Below are 21,880 nucleotides of genomic sequence, written 5' to 3'. Positions count from 1 at the left end.
TAGCTTATATGTCTTTACTTTGCACTTTATATTAAAAAAGGTGACACAACTGGGCTGGCAGTATATGGCCTGCTATGGCTCGAAAGACTCTGGATACAAACATGTGTTATATTTAATTAAGTTCAGCTTTTTTACCAGAGCCTTAGAGTCCATTTATTTATTATTTCGTTGGGGGATTTGGTTTTATTTATTTAGAAAATGTTGATTATTTTTTCACATTGTAACTAGAACCCTATTCCTAAGATAAGTTATCGCTTTTTAAAAGGGTGTACAACCATTATTATGCAACAAATATTATCATTATATCATCCAATACATGAGACCTCTGTTAAATATCAACCGCCCATCTAACCATATTTCCCATATACACAATATCACCTATCAACTTAGGCAACATCTGGAAGATATGTTTGTATTAAACGTAACATGTCAGTATAATGGTTAATTGCGCAAACCTGGTTTTATATTACTTAAAACAAACATAAAGCATTTGTTATCAGCAGATAACCTGAAGTAATTGAATTAATTGTAAATGTGTTCGTCTCCACACTGGCCGTGCACAGACACCTTTCTAACACAACTCTCAGCGAGACCAGAGATACATCCCCTCTTCTTGTTCGGAGTTAAAATGCATTATACTGTAGTGTGCGCCCACACATCCAAACACACAATCCCAGCTGCACACTTATTGCCTCGTAACCCACGAAGGGCCTTTTATTTCCAATGGGGCAATTACTACCACGGAGGGTAGTTATTAAGGAAAGTAAAGCCAGTACTTTAAATGCTTTTTCTCCCATTGTTTGATACTAATAACACATTTCAGGGGCTGAAGTGTGTAGTTTAGGAAGGAAGGAAAGAAGCAAAGGGGAGGAAAGAGCTGGAAATAAGGGAGAAATTGCAGAGGGAGGCTAAAATAGCTCAAGGAAAGGAGGCTTTCTCTCATCCGTTCTCTGCAAATTACAGTTAAAAAAGGATTATCTGGTTTTTCTTATTGTAATGTACCACTATTTCCCTTACACCTTGAAGAGTCTTTTGAACATTAGTGAGAATAACAACCATTGTCAAAAAAGTAATAAAATAATTGAAGCCGGCTATAGTCTCCCATAAGCGCTCCTCCAGGCTGGCACCGGCCCTGCTAACTCCACTCTTATTAAAGCAGAGCGAGCAGCAGCCGATCACAGTCAAACCAACAATGTGTATGGTAATGACAAAATTGAAGATAATTATCCGCCTAAAACAGTGTGTTTATTCATAGAATTATGCAAATGATGCACAAACCACTTCTGTAGAGCTTTTGTTTCTCGGCTCTGCAGTAGGTTTTGAAGTGCTGTATAATGTGAGAATGCTATGTGGAGGGAGAGAAAGAGAGAGAAAGGGAAAAAGAAGGACCGGGGAGAGAAAAAGAAACAAGAACGACAAAGATGGAGAAAGTCCATTACCACACTTGTAAATGAGTCTCAGCTATTTACCCCACGCTGGGCCTCTCAAATTACTGACTGTGTTCAGGACGCAGATTGCGGATGGCAATTAAAGATGAACCGTGTGCACAGACACACACAGAAAGACGCACACACATGTGCCAGCGTAAGCTTGCGTACACTCTCCCCAAGGCAGCAGTTCGCTGCAGATCTACTGATCTCCATAGCAACATTCACTGCCGTGGGCGATGGTGACATCATGAAGATTGATAGTCATAAAAAAAGGAAGAGTACAGCAGGGAGAGGGCAACGGTAGAGGTGTTAGGTAAAGCGCTACAGTGCGCGCTGAAGCCGCGGCCTACAGTTGGGGGTCTGCTGTGGGGAAGGGCAGACAGAAGTGAAGGGCCTCAGCTGGGCTCCAAACACTTTTCAGCAGTGAGGATGGAGAGATGGGCTTATGTAACACGGAGCTACTGTAGCTCTCTGGGGTTCAGATGCTCAGCGCGTTCCCTCTGCTCTCCTCTCTGTTCATCCACCCTCCTCTGCTTCTCTCCTCATCGTTCTCTGCTAGACAGCCTCCTCTCAACCCTCCTTTCTTGTCCCTCCTCACCCCACCGACTGATCCTCCTCCCTTTACCCCTCACTCAACACCAAAGCCCTGCATGGCGTGTTGAGTAATTCCGACGTCCAGATACAGCTACTCACTTGCCGGAAACATCAGAGAAATGAAGTTTGGAAGTTCTCTCTTGCCTGTTTTTGTTGTTGTTTTTCTTCATTTTTCTCTTACGTAAGACAGACAGAAGTGGAGCAAGCTTCAAAGTGAATGGCAAAGCCGCCTTTTCCCCTGCTCGCTTTGCTGTTCATGCATGTCATTCCAGTGCCAGCTCCCTCCCCCCTTTCCCCTCCATCTCTCTCTATCCTCGTCTTTCTTTCCGCTCTCAACCTTCCTCCATGTCCTCTCATTACTGTACACCAAGTCACCTTTTGAGATGATAACCCCTGACTTTGTCACGGCCACCTTGACCAAAGCGAGGTGGCAGTGACTGGTCGAATATGGTGGCAGTGACTGAAAGAGGGTCTTTCTTGAAGACCCTCTGAAAAATAAGTGGGTCTCATTATGTCTGCCTCTTCCCCCTGTCTGCCCTTGTATCATACAGAGTGATGCAGGGATGAGTGGGGTGGTCCTTCTCTTTGATTACCTGTCAGTGAGCCCGAGCGTCAGAGGCAGACGAGGTAAAGCTATACCTAAATCATCTCCCTTTAAACACAGACCCTGGCTCAAAAGGTGCAGAAGTCCTACCGGTGATTTAACACAACTGCTCGGGATGGCCTATACTGGATGTGTTATGACGCACGCACGTACGCACGCAGAGAGAGACACAAAGCATATCTGATGCTCCTGCTGTGGGTGGATCTTATGGACCTGACACACCAAACAATAAAAGTGCTGACAAAACCCTCTGATGCGTCGCCTCACATCAAGTAGCACTAAAACCCACAACGAAGACTACAGCAAACATCTTGTCAACATGCATGCACATATGAGTGACAGGAAGTTACACAGATCCCAACACGCCATTGTACCCTGAATACATCCCGTTGTACGGGATATACAGTATGTTCTTATATTAGTGAAGTCCAACAGTTAATGTATTTTTTATAGATAGTTAATTAAGTGGACTTCAATAAGGTTATGTTCATAGTTGTTGGTAATACCTTTTTAATTGGCTTTTAATTGAATTTATAATTTGTACTTGTTTTATTCAGTCCTGTGTTTATTAAGTTATCTTTTTAATCACAAAGCTATGTGTTACTCTTGTTATTACCTGGAAAGGGTTTTGTGAAGCACTTTCCTTTTTGTAGAAAAAGTGCTTTATAAATAAAGTTGTATTTGATTTGATGTTGTGTATTTAAGTGCCAGAAATACAGGTGCAGATATTTTCTTTATTAACGTCATGTGATATTGTCCTGACACATACTTTAGAGTGCATAAGTAATAAAGTAAAGATTCAAATAAAACCAGATTTAAAAAAGTCTGCTGTGATCAATTATAAATCCTTCAAATAAACTCCGAGGGTATAACTTGGTTTCCACAGGAAAGATGGATTTATGAAATGGATCTCAAGTCAAATCTGAGACAATCCTTTGCAGACTAAGTGGGATCCGAATCGAGAATGTGTCTGAAGAAAAGTTGGCTCTGTCACTGTAAAACTTTTTTGCTTTTGCACTGCTGTTGTATACTGCCAGCGGGAGAAGTGGAAGGCACACGGAGAGAAAAAGACTCGGGAGAAACCTCTCTAAATGGATGAAACCTCTCTAAATGGATGAAACCACTGATTCACGGGGCTGAGCAGCCAGTCAGACAGCTCTTTCTCTGCACCTGCCTCCGATGTAACACGCTGAATCGGCTTAACGGCTGCTGATAAGGTCTGTTAAAACCAACGGTGCCGGACATGCCGCTAAAACCGCAGCTGCTCAAAGACAGCGGCTGACAGTCCAACGTCAGCCTGGAGCCTGAGGGGGAAATAACCAGGAGCCTGGTATGAATCCAGAATAGGTTCATACTCTCGTTCATCTTCTTCCCGCCCTGTGGTGAGTGATGTCAAGGCAGCAACAAACAAGGAGCTGTACGTGACGCGCAGCAGGGTGTCTTTCGCCTGCTACGTATGTGGTGCTGTTTCTGCCTTTTCCTTTGTGTATTTTCTCCTCCTCCCGCCTTCCTCCCTTTCCCTTTCCTTTACGGGATGTGTCGAGGCGCTGTTAGTTCATTTATCATACAGCCGGCTCCAGCTCTCAGCCCCAGACTCAGTGATTAATGACGACCGTTCACACACTTAAACATTTAGCTTTGTTTCGCTGACACGCTAGTTACCATACCAGTCACCGCGGCTTACTTAGCTCTGGGTCACACTGGGGCTGAAACCATATTCAATGACGACACACATTTGTTCCCGCTTCCATATATTCCCTGTGACCTTTATTTCCTCTATGGAAGAATGTAAATATGTCATTTATCACAGGAAGGAAATTACCATATCCACACATTCCCAGCCAATTGGGAAAGTGCCATTTGGCGCGTCTGCACATCCCTTTAAGATATAGATACAGGGTTGATTAAAAATCTTCCACTGATATTGTATCTAATTAAAATAGGGATGTGACTGGTTCAAAGCATGAAGGGTGCCATACTTGTCTTTCCCATAGATTATCTGTAAAATATCCATCCTTTTTATCACAAATATTACATTACATGTTACTTGTTACTTAATATCTCCAACACAATTATAATCTACATCTTCCTTTCTTTACGGACACGGCAATCTGACATCTGGCATTAGGACAGGGTGTCATCGACATATAATACATATTGTAATACAAACTAGTTTTTTTAGATGAATTATATAGTATATATATTTTGACAGCATAACCATAGTCACGCATACAAAAAACAATAGCTCTTATTTTCCATACAGATGCTTTCATGCACATCTGGGGTGAAAGACAAGTGAGAGGAACTGGAAAAGATAAAGCGTTCAAGTGAAAGAGTGTTTGTTTCTGTGTGTGTGTGGTTGTGTGTGTGTGTGGTGTGTGTGTGTGTGTGTGTGTGTGTGTGTGTGTGTGTGTGTGTGTGTGTGTGTGTGTGTGTGCCAGGGAGCAAGGCAGAGGCAGAGTAATTTAGTGAAGTGACTCTGCGTTGACCTTTAGCAACTCTCCAGAGCAATGTCAAATTCAATTTCACCCCTCTCCAAGGGAAGCAGCACATGTGTGGGGAAACAGGTGTTCTTCACTATGGTATACTTCTTGAAGGGAAGAGAAGAGAAGAGACGTTGGGAGATCAGTACATCCTCAAAGGTAAATCCTCAAATCTTCAAACAGGCAGAGGTCAACATGTGAGGCAGTGAGAGAGAGGGGATGTGAGGGATAAAAGGATGAGGGAACAGATAGAACACAGAGAGAGAACAGAGAGGCGCTACATGTTGAAGGGTTATAGTCTGCTTCAACCTCACATTCAGTGAAAATGACAAAAGTCAAAGCGACAGTGGCTTTTATAGAAGGAGTATTGTAAAAATATATATAAACCCGTCCTGTTGATACCCCTGTACCCGTAACTGATTCACTATATTAGTGTCAAATAAGCATAATCCCCCCAAAAGAGGAGAGGATATATTATTAAACTCAAACAGCAGGTACAAAAAAGACATACGGTGTGGAAGTAAACCACCTTTGATGAAAAATGTGTTTCACAGGAGTACAGTCGTCATAGCAACCTGTAACAAAAACAGGAAAATAGCCCCCTTTAAAGTTTGAAATAAAATAAAGAGCAGCAGGATTGAAATGTAATTGCCTTTGGTCGAACCAGAAAGTGGCATAACAAAAATGATTCCCTATGAAAAAGGTGAACATCACGTGGTCAGCAAGCTAACAGCCAACATGCAGGTCACCGCTAATACTGGCCGGCCAAGATAGTTTCTATTGAGAACTGATGACTGAATAAAAAACATTCAGCTTCTTTTGTGGAGCAGTTTATAAACGACATACTAGAATTGTATAAGAATGGAAATGGAGGATTTGAATACATTCGTATTTAATTGTCAAACATGTACACAGCATGGCACACAGTACAATGTAGTGTCTGAATTAAACCCATAGTATTAGTATTAGTAAACTGGATGGTGTGACACATCTAGTACGATTTGTTTTCTTCGAATTTCAGACGCTGGATCTCATTTTGCCCAAAATGTCATGACCGCGTGCAAAAGTTTACCAAAGTGGAACTTCACATGAGCCCTGCATGGATTAGATTCACTTCCACAAGTGAATCCTCTGTTTGGAGCAATTCCATTGAAATGGGGAAAAAAAGAAAAAGTCCCTGTTTGGTTTCTTGGACAGTTTTACAGTTCTTTCCAAAATTGAGAAGTCATTTTGGGCAAAAGAGTGGGATCACAGTCACAGCAGCACTCTTGATCTTGTCAAAAACATATTGCGAAACACCAGGAAATTCAGCAATGTCAGCAACTGTAGGTCTATTACAGATGTCTACGTGTGTGTGTGTGTGTGTGTGTGTGTGTGTGTGTGTGTGTGTGTGTGTGTGTGCCTCTACATATTGCATGTTGAACTAAAATAGATATAAGAGTCATCTCCCTCCTGCCACCCGGCCCGTGTTGTTGGGTCCTGCTCTCTGAAATAATTGATTCAAATTCTTTTCCACTAGAGTGCACCCATCTGCTGGCTTTGGGGGACGGTGAAATCCTCTATCAGTTACAATTATCCCACAGTAACTGAGGATTGAGCTGCAAGTGTGTGTGACCTGGCTGCTGAGTGGTGCAGGGGGCATGTGCGAATATCAGTGTGTGTGTGTGTGTGTGTGTGTGTGTACACACGTGTCAAGCTAGTGATAAAGAGAGATGATATAAGTGGAGTGCTGCGTAAGCGTGAGTTGAATCCCTGCATCCCTTCCTCAAGGGACGGCAAATCCATGACAAATCAACCCGAGGGAATAAACGCCCAGTCAGTGAGTCTGAGAGTGAGCACGTGTGTATTACATTTAGAGCTTTGTGTAATACGTCACATACTGTAAGTGTGTGTTTTCTGTCTCACAAACCCAAGCTCAAACTAAAGTCCAGGAAATGTACCATAATCCTATTCTGGGGAGGTGCACTGCACCAAGTCACCACTGGGGGACAGCACTAAATCTGGCAATAGAGAAAGTGGATGGCTACTGCCAAGAAAACAAACCATCCTACACAACCCTCATTTAGGCTCCTTTGAACACTGAAAATGTCAAGTTGTCCGAAAGTAATATTTGTGATGGAAAACAGGCCGGCTTTCAGTGTTCGCACAGGAACACATCCCTGAGGGCTCCTGAGGCCCCGAAGCCTTGTAGATCTGTGGGATGATAGAAAGCTCACACACACACACACGCACGCACGCACGCACGCACGCACGCACGCACACACACACACACACACACACACACAGAATCTGTAGCTGTGGGATTTTGGTCTTCCAGCTGAAAGTGACACCGTGTCAGAGCAGCAAGGAAATCTTCAGAAAGCAGGGGACTCTGACAAGACCCTCCTCTCTGGAGACAAACAAACCCCCATCTCCCCTTTCACCCAACATTCCCAATCCTCTATTTATGACCACTATCTCTTTCCTCCTCTCTGCATCACACTGTTTGATTTCCCGTTGTCCTCTGTGAGAGTTTATGTAACATATGTGTTTTATTCATGTCTGCGTGAGCGTTCGCTGTGATGGAGGCTCTGAGATCTGCACTGGTTGCAGCAGCAGAGGAGATAAAGTGGGGCCGTGTTTCCCGGCAGTGTTGCAGATTTATCTCTCTGCTTACGGCTCTGATTTTACTGCCCATCCACAAGCCTCCACTGGATCCCATATCTCTCTCCCCCTCTCTCATTCTCTTTCTCTCTATCTCCCTCTTGCCATAAGGGACCAGCTTCTCTCTGTGCGCGCTCTGGCTGCCATAAATCTGCCACGATGCTCCATAAAACTGCTTAGGGCATGACTCAACAAATATTAAGGAAGAGGAGAATAAATAAATAAAGCAAAATAGAAACTCACGTCTGTGGAAGAGACAACTTTTCTGCACACAAAATGGAGCCCGGCTGTAAAATATTTACCTTGGTGTCTCTGTGCTTTCGACACTCTTCAGGGAGTGCGGAGGCTAACGGCACAATATCACATGTACTCTTTCCTATTGCTTATGATTATCCTATGGCCATAGTAGCGCTAAGCCATGTTCTACCATAACATCAGAAGGGTATACTTTTCTTTCTTTTTTTATTTAATTTCTTTTTAATAAGGAGCCTTTACAAGTATTCAAGACAAATAACAAAATATACATGGAGACAAAAAAAGAAAAGAAAAACAGTGTGTGTGTGTGTGTGTCTGTCTGGGGGATTGGACAAAAAGAGAGTGATAAATGACGAAATTATAATTAAAATGAAATGAGTAACAATATAATAGTCATATATCGAAGGGGGGGCATATGACCTTAAAGAAGTAGAAAGGGGTGGTGGGTGAAACCCGATTGAGGATTATTAATTACATTTTTCAATAAATGGGTTCCAGATTGCATCAATATCTTTGGTTTGTTTTTTTATGCCGACAGATCATTTTTCCATTGAAATGTTTTCTATAAGCAGGTTTTTCCAAATTGTGACATTGCTTTTGTGTCGTGATTTCCAATTCATGAGGATAGTTTTTTGCAATGATTAGGGCTATGGACAGAATTCTACTTGATGTAATGTTGATGTTCACATTGGAAATAAGGGATGGAAGAAGAGGGATGTGGCAGTCCAGCCAAAGAGAGAGGTTGTCAGTGATGCCAGAGTGAGCAATGAGGACAGATGTCAGAATCTACAAAACACATTTTAAGAAGGGTATACTTTTCTTTAGTTTTCTAAAGTCTTCTTTGTCACTTTTAAAAAAAAAATCTCATATTTTCAGTAAATGTCCGAAAGTAATGTCATTAAGTACACTTTTGAGCTACATGTACTTTACTTGCGTGTTTCCATTTGCTGCTACTTTATACTTCTATTTGACTAATCTTAGCAGTGAATATACAGTAGTACTTTTTACTGCTCTACATTATTTGACAACATTAGTTACTAGTTCCTTTTGCAGGTTTATATTATTAATACAGCAATAAATCAACTAATACATTATGATTAATTATTACAGATGGAGATACCTGGCAATATAAAAAGTTATTTCATACTTTTACAGCTGCAAAATTAAAATGCTACACACAATAATGCATCCCTAATACTTTTGTACTTTTACTTAAAGGTGGGGTAGGTCATTTTGGAGAAAACAGCTCGAGTGCGCTAGAATTTGAAAATACACAGCCGGAAGAAATCTGCCACTTCCTTACAGAGCCCCTCCTCCAACACACACGAACGCGCACATGACCAATCAGGGCACGAGATAAGTTTGTGCACAGATGGAAGGCTGACAGGCAGGTAGGCCATCCAGTTACTTTAGCCGGGCCGACTCAGATGATTGGTCGTGCTTTTTACAGCGCCACGGCTTCCACAGAGGAATTTGTTTTATGTATTTATTGTCAAAGCATTTAATATATTCATTGCTATCGGGACGTTAAGAGCATTCCATGGAATATAACAAAGTGTTTCTGAAATAAATGACCTTTAAGTTGCACTTTGAATGCAGGGTGTTTACTTGTTTACTTCATTATTTCTACACTGAGGTATTATTTACTGTACCTAATTATAAGATCTGATTACTTCTTAAACCACTGCATATTTTCCCTGGGCTTAAAAACAAACTGAATTTCAAACTAAGAAGACGGATGGTTAGAGGTTTGAGAAAGAAACACTATTAAATAGCTTGAATGGGACTAAAATAAAAATGATCTCAACCTCTGTTGCAATAATTCAGACCATTCTTCTTAAAACTGTCTCGTTTAAGTGCTAAATGTTATGAAAGTGCAGAACTAAATCACTGCACAGGATTAGGTGCACAATCCCTTTAAGAAACATACCTCACACAGCATTTAGAAAGTTCAGACGGATAGTCTTTCGATTCATGCGAAAAACTTTCAAACAACGAGACAATGCTATCCTTAAAATCCCACTGATGTCAATACAATTTAAACAGATAGCTGTTGGGTTCATTGCGCAACCTGTTCATGCATGGGTGTGAGTATCCTGACATGTGGGTGCGTGCTTGTCAGTTTATCAACAGCAGCAATTTTTCACTCTTGATCAGCCAACCGTGGAGGCATTGTAAACGAACTACCTGGATTCAAACAGCATCAGATACAAGACAAAAGGTAACCTCTCGGTAAATCATTACACCTTCTTTGTCTCCCCCTCCCCCTCCCTCTCTCTCTGTCACACACTCATCCAATCCTTCTGCTGCTTTCGAGAACTCTCAGTCTTGTCCAATCAGCTTCATCGTGACATACACATGAGCCATTCATAGAGCGGCGAGCACCATGTGGACAGCGGGCTGTGCCCAGAAATCATGCAATATGCTGTCACAGACAAAAAAACACACACACACACACACACACACACACACACACACACACACACACACACACACACACACACACACACACACACACACACACACACACACACACACACACACACACACACACACACACACACACACACACACACACACACACACACACACACTCACGCAAGCCCATGCACACATGTCGGCCCATCGTGACCTCACGTCAAAGAAGACGAACAACGGCGTCGGAAAGCAGCCGCCTTTCCATGTGGCGAGCCGGCGTTTGGAACCCTGGCACCATATGGGCCCTCCATTGTTGACACAACAGCCGAAGGGACATTAGCAGCAGCCATTTGCATATTATGGAAAACACTTTTACAATTGTTTTTTCATTTGCTGTTTCTCTAGCAAATAAAAGTGCCATCATCAATCTGTGTTGTGCGCTCGGAGGCGTGTTGGAGAGGATTTGTAAACTCATCCATTTCCTGTCATTTGGAAATGACACAGATAGCACTGAACGCAGCCGAAGGAAATCCCGTGATGCCCTTACCTAGCTGCAGCTCCATGTTGGTAATCCTGTTTTCCGAGGGGAACAGGATCTTTGGCGGCTTGTCGGTCAAAGGAGCTGAAAGGGAGGAAAAAACTATTTAAATATAGTACGATACAAAACAATTGAACGATACATGCAGAATGTCGTGAAAGACGAAGGGAAGGATTTATTGCACTTGCTTCTTTGCATCCCCTTCTGCTTTACAGAGATTGTTAAGCATTTGAACACAGGGCACATACAGAAGCCACCTCCTACTTTCTACTCAAAATAAGTGCTCGTCCTTTTTCTATCATAATTCCTCAAGCATTCACAAACGGTCTCTTTGCAGTCTATGCTCTCTAGTTTCGTAATACACCTACGGTTCACTTCATCTGACCTACTTCCAATCATACATTAATCAATGCTTTGCCAGGAACAAGCCATCATGTCATCCGCATGAGTGTTAGATATTTGAAGAGCCATCATGGCGTCTGAGTGAGAGGGAGCAGCTGATGCTCTAATGATGCTAATCATCCATACGGCGGATGTCAGATGTCTGCCGCTGAAGTCCTTCCTCTGGGGAACGGCAGAACATGCAGCAGCTTTATTGTTGTTGAAAGCGTTTGTGTGTTCTTAGGGTTAAGGTCGAGGAGAACAGCAAGAGGGACTTGTACATGATTAACCAGCTACAAGAGAGGAGAGGAATGGAGGTGCAGTGTCTACATGTTAGACGTCTTTGACACACGGTACTTTATCTTCCACTCAGAAATACAAACAACCGTTGCATTTTTAATTTGTAAATGTTCTTTTCCCCCAGCAATGTATTGGAGCATACTTGCACAGTCTCACATTTCCAAAGTGTGATACCGCTGGCTACTGAGCTGCTGGAAGTCTTGGGTCAATGTTCTATGAGGTCTTTCACATTTTGGCAATTACAATACAAAGAGAGTTTAAAGCTATAGCTATGGTTACGGTAGTGTTTTATGTTTAAAAGGGTTTTAGAGGACATATTATGCTTCTTTTCAAGTTCATAATTGTATTTGTGCCTCGACTGTGACATGCTTTAATGTTCAAATAGGTGTTTCTTTCTCTCATACTGCCTGTGCTGCAGCACCTCTTTTCACCCTCTGTCTGAAACCAGAGCGCAATCTGCTCTGATCGGTCGGCTCTGTTGTGATTGGTGAACCATTTAAAAATGTGATGTCACTATGTTACACATGAAGTCCATTGGAGGCGTTTCAGGAGGGGGGGGGGTTTGGAGAGAAACTCTGGAGGGAACTTTTAGATTAGCCTTTGCAGACCATCAAAATGCACAAACAACTATAAAACACACTACAGGAAAGAGCAACCAAAAAACAACATAATATGGCCTCTTTATTTACAAACACATGTTCCTTTCTCAACTCTGTTTTGAATACAGCATGCATTGATTTAAAGTGGTGCTGAAAGTCAAGACCAAACCACACATTAAAGGTGGGGTAGGTAAGTTTCGAAACCGGCTCGAGATACACTTTGTTATATTCCATGGAATGCTCTTAACATCCCGATAGCAATGAATATCTTAAGTGCTTTGACAATAAATCCATGGATGGCCTACCTGCCTGTCAGCCTTCCATCGGGGCACAAACTTATCTCGTGCCCTCATTGGTCATGTGCGCGTTCGTGTGTGTTGGAGGAGGGGCTCTGTAAGGAAGTGGCAGATTTTCTCCGGTTGTGTATTTTCAAATTCTAGCGATCTCGAGCCGGTTTCTCAAACTTACCTACCCCACCTTTAATGTGCACCGTATAACTTTTTGCCTTATGTAAGATATATTTATTTTTGTGATTGAATGTGTCCATATTTTAAGAGCCACACTTTGCCAGTTTATGTGAGTGCACTTACGTACAGTATGTCGTGACTGAAAGTCATTGTTAATGCTAGCTTCTGTGGCAAGATTCCACAAAGAGAACACAATTCAAAAGAGAAATAAATGGAGTCTCCTGCAGTCCAGCTAAGCCATGAGCTGTAACAGCAGCTGCTTGGCCAGTGAACACTTGGATCTAAAAGTGAAACCTTTTGTACTTGGGTGAAAGACATTCATGTTATTCAAACTGTGCCATTTATAACACTAAGTCACTGTGATGTGTTGTTGAATCTGGGTAGTCCACTCATATAAAGAACAACGCTGTTTGTTTATAGAGAACTCTTTGACTCATATTCATGTTATGTTGACCTCTGACCATTTAATGTGGAACTTAAATACAAACCCTTCGTTTATAGCAATTATCAGAACAGCAGCAAGTAATGAAACCAGGCAGACTCGCCATCAAAGGTATAATAACAGCGCTTTGTCGGCTCACCTTTACGTAAAACGGGAAAATAAATGCATGCACATATTCGTTATCTGCTTTTTCTAACACTGAGTTTGGTATATCCACCGATACATTTAAACCTGCTTCTTTTTCGTTGCCGTGGCGTTACATCATAAGGAAAAATTGGGGCATGTTAAGCTCATTATAAGCTCAATTTCTCTGCTTGGCAAGCATGACATGTTTGATATAATTGCAGACCTTCACATTTATTTTTCTGTGCAAAAAATTCATTTCTAATTATAATACAATGTTTAAAAAAGTTAACCGGTTTCATAAGGTACGGGGACTGGCAGGCACTAAGGATGCAAACACTTATTCTGCATTTCCTACTCCAGCAATGAAAAAAACCAAAAACCCTTATTGAATAAAACAGAAGCTTCTCCCAACAGCAGAGCTCTCAGGCACGTCTAATTATGTGGTGGTGAGTTTGCAAAGGCGGAATATTCAGGCCAGTTTGTAGCCTGGTGCTTTCATTATGATGTTTCCTCGGAGCGTCCTCACAAGCCCCCTTCTTAAGCCTCATTATAAGAATACTCTAACAAGCGGATTGAAAGCCCTGCTCTGTTTTGGTGTCTGGAGGAAAAGTGCCATGCAATGTTGTTCGGGGAAGTGTGTGGCCGTGTCTGAAGGAAAGTTTGCGGCCGTGTAAAGTGCTTGGTTATAGGCTACGAGATAACATATTTATGTTTGCTCCAAACTGTCAGAAGTAAGCGTTCACATGAGGAGAAGTGGACCAACGACTTTACTACTGTACGTAGAACCTGCTGGAATGTAAACACTGACGGAGACGCACAGACGCACAGTGGTCATGGGCTTTTAGGCACAACTGTTTGCACTGTTAATATGTAATCACACAGCACAAATTACACTGGATACTGATACAATTTTAATTACATATCAAACTGCTATACATAATTACACAATGGGTGATCCTATAGCCAATTATGCACTGGGCAAACAAATGAGGACAAGCTGTGTATGGGAGGCGTGAGGGGAAGCAGATGTGGAAAGAGAACACAGATAGGAGGAGGAAATGAGTGAAAGAAAAGTAGAGCTGCTGAAACAAAGAGAACGAAACAGGGAAATTGACAAAGCTAAAGTGAACCCGTCAAGAAACATGCCCCCCCGCATGTTGGCATGCTACACTTGCTTCCCAAAATCTCATTATCTTAATTACCTCTTCTTTACGGGAAATACATCAATTATCACGGTTCAGGGGGGGGACACCGTTTAAAATATGGAACATTTAGAGCACCACAGGAAACAAAGGAAAGAGTCTCCGATTGCCATTAGCAACAAAAAAAGAAAGACATTAAGCCAATGTAGAAATAAACAGGTAATTAAACATGCAAATACATCTGGTGAGCTGTTAAATCAAAGGTCGGCAAAGCCTCATGAGAAAATATACCGATGTTTCATGTCTCCTTTCTTCTTAAGGATCTTCTCCGATTAAATATATTTACTATATATATTTTCAGGGTTAGAATAATATTTAATTTCCATTTCTTTTGTTCATACAACATGCTGATTGCATTTCATTAAAGTGTACTTTTGTATCGTGGTAAATGGAGTCCAATTGTATAGCTGTTCTTTCTTAATAAAAAAATAAATATAATATGTACCATCCATATTCCCTGATAACCATGAACACTAAACATTTTATGTTCACAGACATCAGGTGATTCTATGTAATATATTTGGTGTGCAATGACAGGGTTATTATTATTATTATTTCTAAAGGACAGTATGATAAAGGACACTGTGACACGATGATAGGAGGAGGCAGACATTTAACCCCCTCTACCTCTTGAGTTTGAATGTCAAACTTAGAGGACATAATAAGCACTAATGTTGCAGAAGAGGAGCAGAGGAGATTTCTATATAACTAAACATTTTAACCACGTTTTTAACCAGGACTAGTGGTAATAGAACATACTTTATAATGTGGTAAATGGACTGCAGTTATACAGCAGTTTCCCGCTCATGTACGTACTACTTCACTTACTTACTACTTAGTAATTATTGTGTACATATACAGGTCAACATTCACACACATTCATACAGAGGCTCCCAAACAAGGACTGATACACACACACACCCACACACATACCATGTATACATCACTTCAGGGGACATTACATTGACTTACATGCATTTCCTAGAGACTTATCCTAACCTTAACCATAACCAACACATGCCTAACCCTAACCCTTAACCTTACCCTAATCCTAAACCTAACCAAGTCTTCACCCTAAAATTAATTATTCCCCTTATGGGGACCTCCAATTTGTCCCCATAAGGGAGGCGAGTCCCCACACGTGACTATGTAAACAGACTTAGGTCCCCACAAGTATAGTAATGCTAGTCCACACACACACACACACACACACACACACACACACACACACACACACACACACACACACACACACACACACACACACACACACACACACACACACACACACACACACACACACACACACACACACACACACACACACACACACACACACACACACACACACACACACACACACACACACACACACACACACACACCATCGGGAGCAATTTGTGGTTCGGAATCTTGTCCAAGGACACGATAAACTCATCAGGGGCTAGGCATCGGTTGCCGCAGCCGTCCACTTATATAACTTCAGTGATTGTAATCCTTTTAGGTTGCGTTTGATGTATGACTTGTGCCATACCGTATGAATAAAGTTTGAGTCTATGATTGAAACTCTAGCTTTGCTTGTTAAATAATTGGTTAAAGTTGGCAACACCGTCGTGAGTTCCTCCTCATTGATCGTGTCTGGGTATGACGGAGTGAATGACATGGTGGTCTGAGTCAATTCATGCAATGTGTGCGAGTATGTGTCTTTAGGGGACCATAACGACCTTGCCGGTGTGCTTGGCCAAACTTTATACTCTGGGATCGATGATTCACTATAAAACATTGATGTCTGAGGATCATCATGGCAGCTTTTATTCTCTGCAAACCAGGCTGAGCTCATCTCAGAAGTATCTCTGCAAAGTCTTACAGCAGTATTGCTTTAACTTGGATGTATGCTATGAAGTTGTTACACAGGGAGTGGGAAATAACCGAGCCTCAGCGTAAGTGTAACTGTGCGAAAGATGTAGCATGCAGTGCGATATTTGCAAAGTAATTGCAAGCATGGTTGGGTTTGCATTTTCAAAGCCTGAAATGCTTCCCTGTGAGTAGCTTTTAAGTGCTATTGAGGAGAGACTATATACTAAATGTATGTGAAAAGGTGTGTGTGGTGAACTCCTGGATACATGAACAGAGAGTGGGACTGTGTGTGGATGTACGCTTTGTGATAAGTCATCCACCATCCCATTTCTGCTTGGTAGCGGAAAAGCTCACTGGACTTTCCTGATGGATTATTGCGGGTGACTGGCTGTAGGCAAACAGCAAATGAGTGAATTAAGGATGGAGCTGAGATATTTGGATCACTGTTTTTTTTGTTAGTCATTCAAATTGTGGGTGTGAGTGTCGGGGGACGCAACAGAGAAGAATGCTGAAGGCAAATTAGTGACAAAGGTGAAAATAAGAACACATGAATGTACAAATTGCTGGCACATATGGGTGAGCAGGTACTTATACAGGCATGCAAAGAGACATGGACAAACTGGCATTCACACCAATTCATGGCTGGACACACACACACACACACACACACACACACACACACACACACACACACACACACACACACACACACACACACACACACACACACACACCACACACACACACACACACACACACACACACACACACACACACACACACACACACACACACACACACACACACACACACACACACACACACACACACACACACACACACACACACACACACACACACACACACACGCAGCACTGGAGTAGCTAACAGAGAACGGCATTGTCCTTTGGTCTCAGGAAATTGGCTCCCAAAGGGTTTTCAGTATTTCTACCAACAAAGGAAGTCAAGCGAGAGAAGAAAGGTTCAAATAAGAGGATGGAGACTTGGACAAACACAAAGTCCTTGTGAGTCTCCCAAGACTGCTAAGCTCGAGTAGAGAAGGTTCGGTTCTCCTCTCCGGATGGCAGAATCCTATATTGTACTGCGGGAGATCACCATATATTAGCAGTGACCTTCCTCCGTGCCGTTGTCACCTTTGAGCCAGTTTCATTACATTCCTGATGGTGCAATAACCACCCTGTATGATTTCCTTATAAATTCAATTCGAGGCCCGACCATTTCCCACATGAGAGAAGCCGAGTAGGAAGCTGCGTGGTGTCATCCAGAGGAAGCTAATAAAAGGAGTTATATTTACACGACATCCCGCTCCTTCACTGTCCACCAATATCGTGCTCTCTAAGACTCCTGCCTCTGGCACAGCTGACATACTTCAACATCAAAAGCAACATGAGTTTTCAAGGAATATAACTAGACAAGTTCCTGGATCATAGTCCCAGGAACATGTAATGGCTATAATCAGGGAGAACAATGGCTCCCTCTTGGCCAGGCAGCCAGTGGAGCTTTTCTGCCCAAGCAGCTCTCTAGGAGGCCATCTGATGATGAAACACGGCAGTGATCAAGCTGTTCAAAGGGAGATTCCGGCTGTGAGGCCTCAATAATCCATATCTATGTCAAATAAGTAAGAGGATGTTAAAAGCAAATGTGTCCTATCAGTTTCTTGCTCATTTGCTGAGCATGTTAACCAATCAATGGGAAGTACATTTAACAATTAATTACCTACTAAGTACTACATGGAGAGCAATTAAAGATGAATTTGACTAAAGGACCGGGAATCTGTTAGAGAGAGGGAGAGCGAGACAGAGATAGGGAGCCGACCGGGAAAATGTGTTAATGATTGCTCGGGGTTCACCATGTGTCAGCCCTCTTATTATTATTATGAATATAACTTATTTTATATCACAATGTTTTACAATTAGAAGATATCCACAGCTCAAAATAGTTCTCTACCTTGTTAAATTCTATTGGCAATTTAAAAGAACACATTGTCGGAAAGAAAACAATATTTAAAACTGTTATTGGGTATATATATACAGCTTTTAGGAGGGGTAGTTTCAGGTAATCAGTAAATGTAATGTTATTCATTATCAGAGTTTCCAGTATCAGCCAAACTATTAGTGGACTGTATTTCTTAGCAACCCTGGTCAGAGCAATAAGAATTTCTTTTCACGACTACTGTTATTTATTATTATTTGAAAGCTTTTCACCTCTGAAATAAAAGGTGCCAAATCATAAGAGACACAGCCACAAATATATACTAGCCAAACTGGGAATTACATTACATTTAAAACCTAAAACATAGTTTATCAAGTTAAAAACTATATGCTTTTATATATGTTATATATGCTGTTGCTCCATCCCATAATCGTACACTTGTCTCATCCTGCAGGAGAACTGTCTGCATGCTACCGCTCCTCAAAAATAAATAATCTTTAAAATCAACATCAATTAGCCAAACAGTCAGCGTGAGTCAGACTTCAAGTGGCTGCAGACACTCAGGAAATATAGGCCTCCACCCAGAATAACTACCCTTCTCTACTTAAAACCCTTTATTTTCCACATTCTCAACAAGGATGACATGTTACGCAGGTTGATAGAACAACTCGCATTGTACTCACAGTAAGAGGCACAATTAAGCAGTCAGGGAATGTGAATAGTGTTATAATGAATGAGGATTTTATGGGTCTGTTGTTTACAGAATAGTGAGCAGAAAGCAGGGATGCTGAGGCGGGGGGGGGGTAGAGAAGAGAGACAGGGGTGTCCTCCAGGTTTTATGGTCTCCACTGTGCATCAGAGTAGAGCCGAACAACGAGAACATGTCCCCGAACCCACAGGAATGTAATTAATCGTAAAAGCAAAGTCAAATAGTGAGACGCAGATGAGCGATATTACGCAGGTTTTGCTTCGGTGTGGAAATGACAACAACGACTTCGTCTCCAGATATAATGAAATGAAATGAAAGTAAATACGCTGATAAAGCGAGCCAAGTGTCGGAAAAAGCAATATAACAAATGAAGCCTTTGTCACACAAACACCTCTTTTAATTTCTTCGTACAGTCTGAAGGGATCTGTGATACATACGGGGCCTGTCTTAATCACTCAACAAGTGCAAAGCCTTGGGTTTTTCATGGGCAGCTGCACTCCGAAGACGCCTATCTCAGGTAATGTATGAGCAGCAGGGCAAAGGGCTGGCTGAAGGTGAATATATTGGAGAGTGTGGTGATAAATAAGTTTACTCTCAGCTATGGTTGTAATGGTATAAAGCAATATGAAACCTGACAGAAATAGGACCATTTGCTTATCTATGTAAGTAAAAAACGGACAATAGGGTGAGTAAGATTAAGGGACAGAGAATTGCAAATACAGTTTAATAGTTACAATAAATAAACAAAATAGAAAAAATAAACAAAACTTTTTTTGTTTAAGCTCACGGCTCAATTTAAATATAGATCTACATACAACAGTTACGGTCTATACCATTGCATCAATCCAATGCAAATCCTGCGCTTTGTAAATGGCTCGTTATATCTTAAAATGTGATTCAGCTGCATCTGCTTTGTTGTGCTTTTAAAGAATAAAAACTGCTGATTTTTCTCTTTTTTAATTGGACAGGAGGCTGTGATGCACAGGATTAATGAGCTCCTGTAGTATAATGTCTCAGGCATACAACGGCAGAGTGCATAACAGACCCTTCTGATATGTGTGTCACTTGCACGTGATGTAATGAAGGGAAACACAGTGGACGGCAAACCGCACTGCACTCTGGGGCGGCATTATCAAATCTGAGGCTGCAGATTGATCAATGCCTCCGTCCTGCTGCCTTCACATGGCTGCAGGTCTCATGAACTGAAGAACAACGGTTGTATCCGGTATAAAGCAGCTGGGGATCACAGAATCACCCTTATTCACTTTTAGATCAATGCATACTGATATCCTGCTTTGAACAAGTTATTTGTTGAAGCCCATTTGAATGACACTACTGGTGTCATGGTTTTGGATTTATGTTTTCATTTTGAAATGTTTTCCTCCATTTGTCTTGTCTGATCATGCCTCCCTGGTGTGTCTGATTGTGTTCACCTGTTGCCCTTGTGTTTCTGCCTCCCCTGCCCAGCTGTGTCTTGTCCTGTGATTACCCTTCTGTGTATTTAGTCTCGTCTTCCCCTGTGCTCGATGTCTGTTCGTCGTCTATGCTAGTCCATGCTTCCCTCTGACCGTCTTCGATGTCACGCTCCATGTTTGTTACTGACGTTTTTTGTCCTGCTTTCCTTCCTCGTACTCCCCTGGTTTTGGTAATGTTAAGTTGTTCCTTGTTTTCTTTTGTCATCGGCTTTGGTTGATAAAGCTTGCCTTCTGTTACCTGACCTTTTTAGTCCTGTTACTGCACTTGGGTCCTATTTTCCCCAACCTTGACAGCTGGCTGGGGAGTGATTCATTTGAAGAGGCCCTATTATAATTGTTTGAGGTTTTCCCTTTCCTATAATGTGTTATATAGGATTTTCTGCATATAAATGGTATATAACAATTAGGGCTGTCAAACGATTACAATTTTTAATCAGATTAATCACAGCTTAAAAATTAATTAATCATGATTAATCACCATTCGAACTATGTCCAAAATATGCCATTTATTTATGTATATTGTTGTGGGAATGGAAAGATAAATGAAAGAAGGCGGATATATCAATTTAACATACAGTATCTATGTTTATTATAACATTTTTCTGCATGTCAAAATGAAAGACAACCCACACACCTATCAATCATCAAACCGTGGGGTCTTAATTCATTAAGTGTTGATTTCTATCAACGGGGGAGTACTTCAGGAAAGTCGACAGAGGGGGGGGGGGGGCTAGTGGAGTACTTCGTTACCACAGAGTGTGAACGTTGTGATCAGCTGTTTTAGCGCAGTTCTCCAGTGAAGGGGGGGGGAGTCTCCCTCCGCAGCCGGTTGGCGTAGTTTTGGCACAGTTCCGTTGTACAGACCGACGTTAACAGCAGCCCTGTCTGTGCACACGGAGACCGACTATGTCGTCCGGTGATCTAACCGCCTTCTGGAAAAGCTTCACAAGTACGTCGGTACGCAAATGCGCTTTGTGACACAAGTGACGGTACGCATTTCAGATTACGCACATAACCTGCGTACCAGTTATGTGCACCCCTGTACCAGAGCCATATTATTACTATTATATGGCTCTGCCCTGTACTACAGCGAAAGTATTCTGCGTCGGGACTTCCTGCAACAACACCACGCCGTTATCAAAGATGTTCTATTGAGAAGACGATCACTACGTGACAAAAGTTTTCAAAACCGTGGCTACTGAAATCAATCTTACTAACTGCTGTCTGTGCAATTTACTCCGCGCGAGTTGGCAGACTTTATTTTGCTTACTTTAACATCATTTCTCATGGTGGGGCTAAGCCATTTCTTGATATGGGTGTAGCCTACCCCAGCCATACCCTGGCGCTGCCACTGGTGGCACGTATGGGGCGGGCCATTCTGCACATGCGTTAAATGCGTTAAAT

At 41.9% G+C, this 21,880-nt stretch overlaps 1 protein-coding gene across 3 annotated transcripts in view; it reads right to left on the bottom strand.

The window, feature by feature from the left end:
• Positions 1 to 21,880, bottom strand: part of il1rapl1a (interleukin 1 receptor accessory protein-like 1a) — a 202,297-nt gene that overhangs the window by 49,717 nt on the left and 130,700 nt on the right. For all 3 annotated transcript variants that reach the window (XM_034110537.1, XM_034110539.1, XM_034110538.1), the window contains exon 6: positions 10,975 to 11,049. In XM_034110537.1, the coding sequence (XP_033966428.1) occupies positions 10,975 to 11,049 (75 nt within the window). The remainder of the gene's footprint in view (positions 1 to 10,974; positions 11,050 to 21,880) is intronic.

Source organism: Pseudochaenichthys georgianus, chromosome 21 (assembly GCF_902827115.2).
Source record: "Pseudochaenichthys georgianus chromosome 21, fPseGeo1.2, whole genome shotgun sequence".
In the NCBI taxonomy this organism is placed as follows: Eukaryota; Metazoa; Chordata; class Actinopteri; order Perciformes; family Channichthyidae; genus Pseudochaenichthys; species Pseudochaenichthys georgianus.
This window is presented reverse-complemented; position numbering and strand designations above follow the sequence as displayed.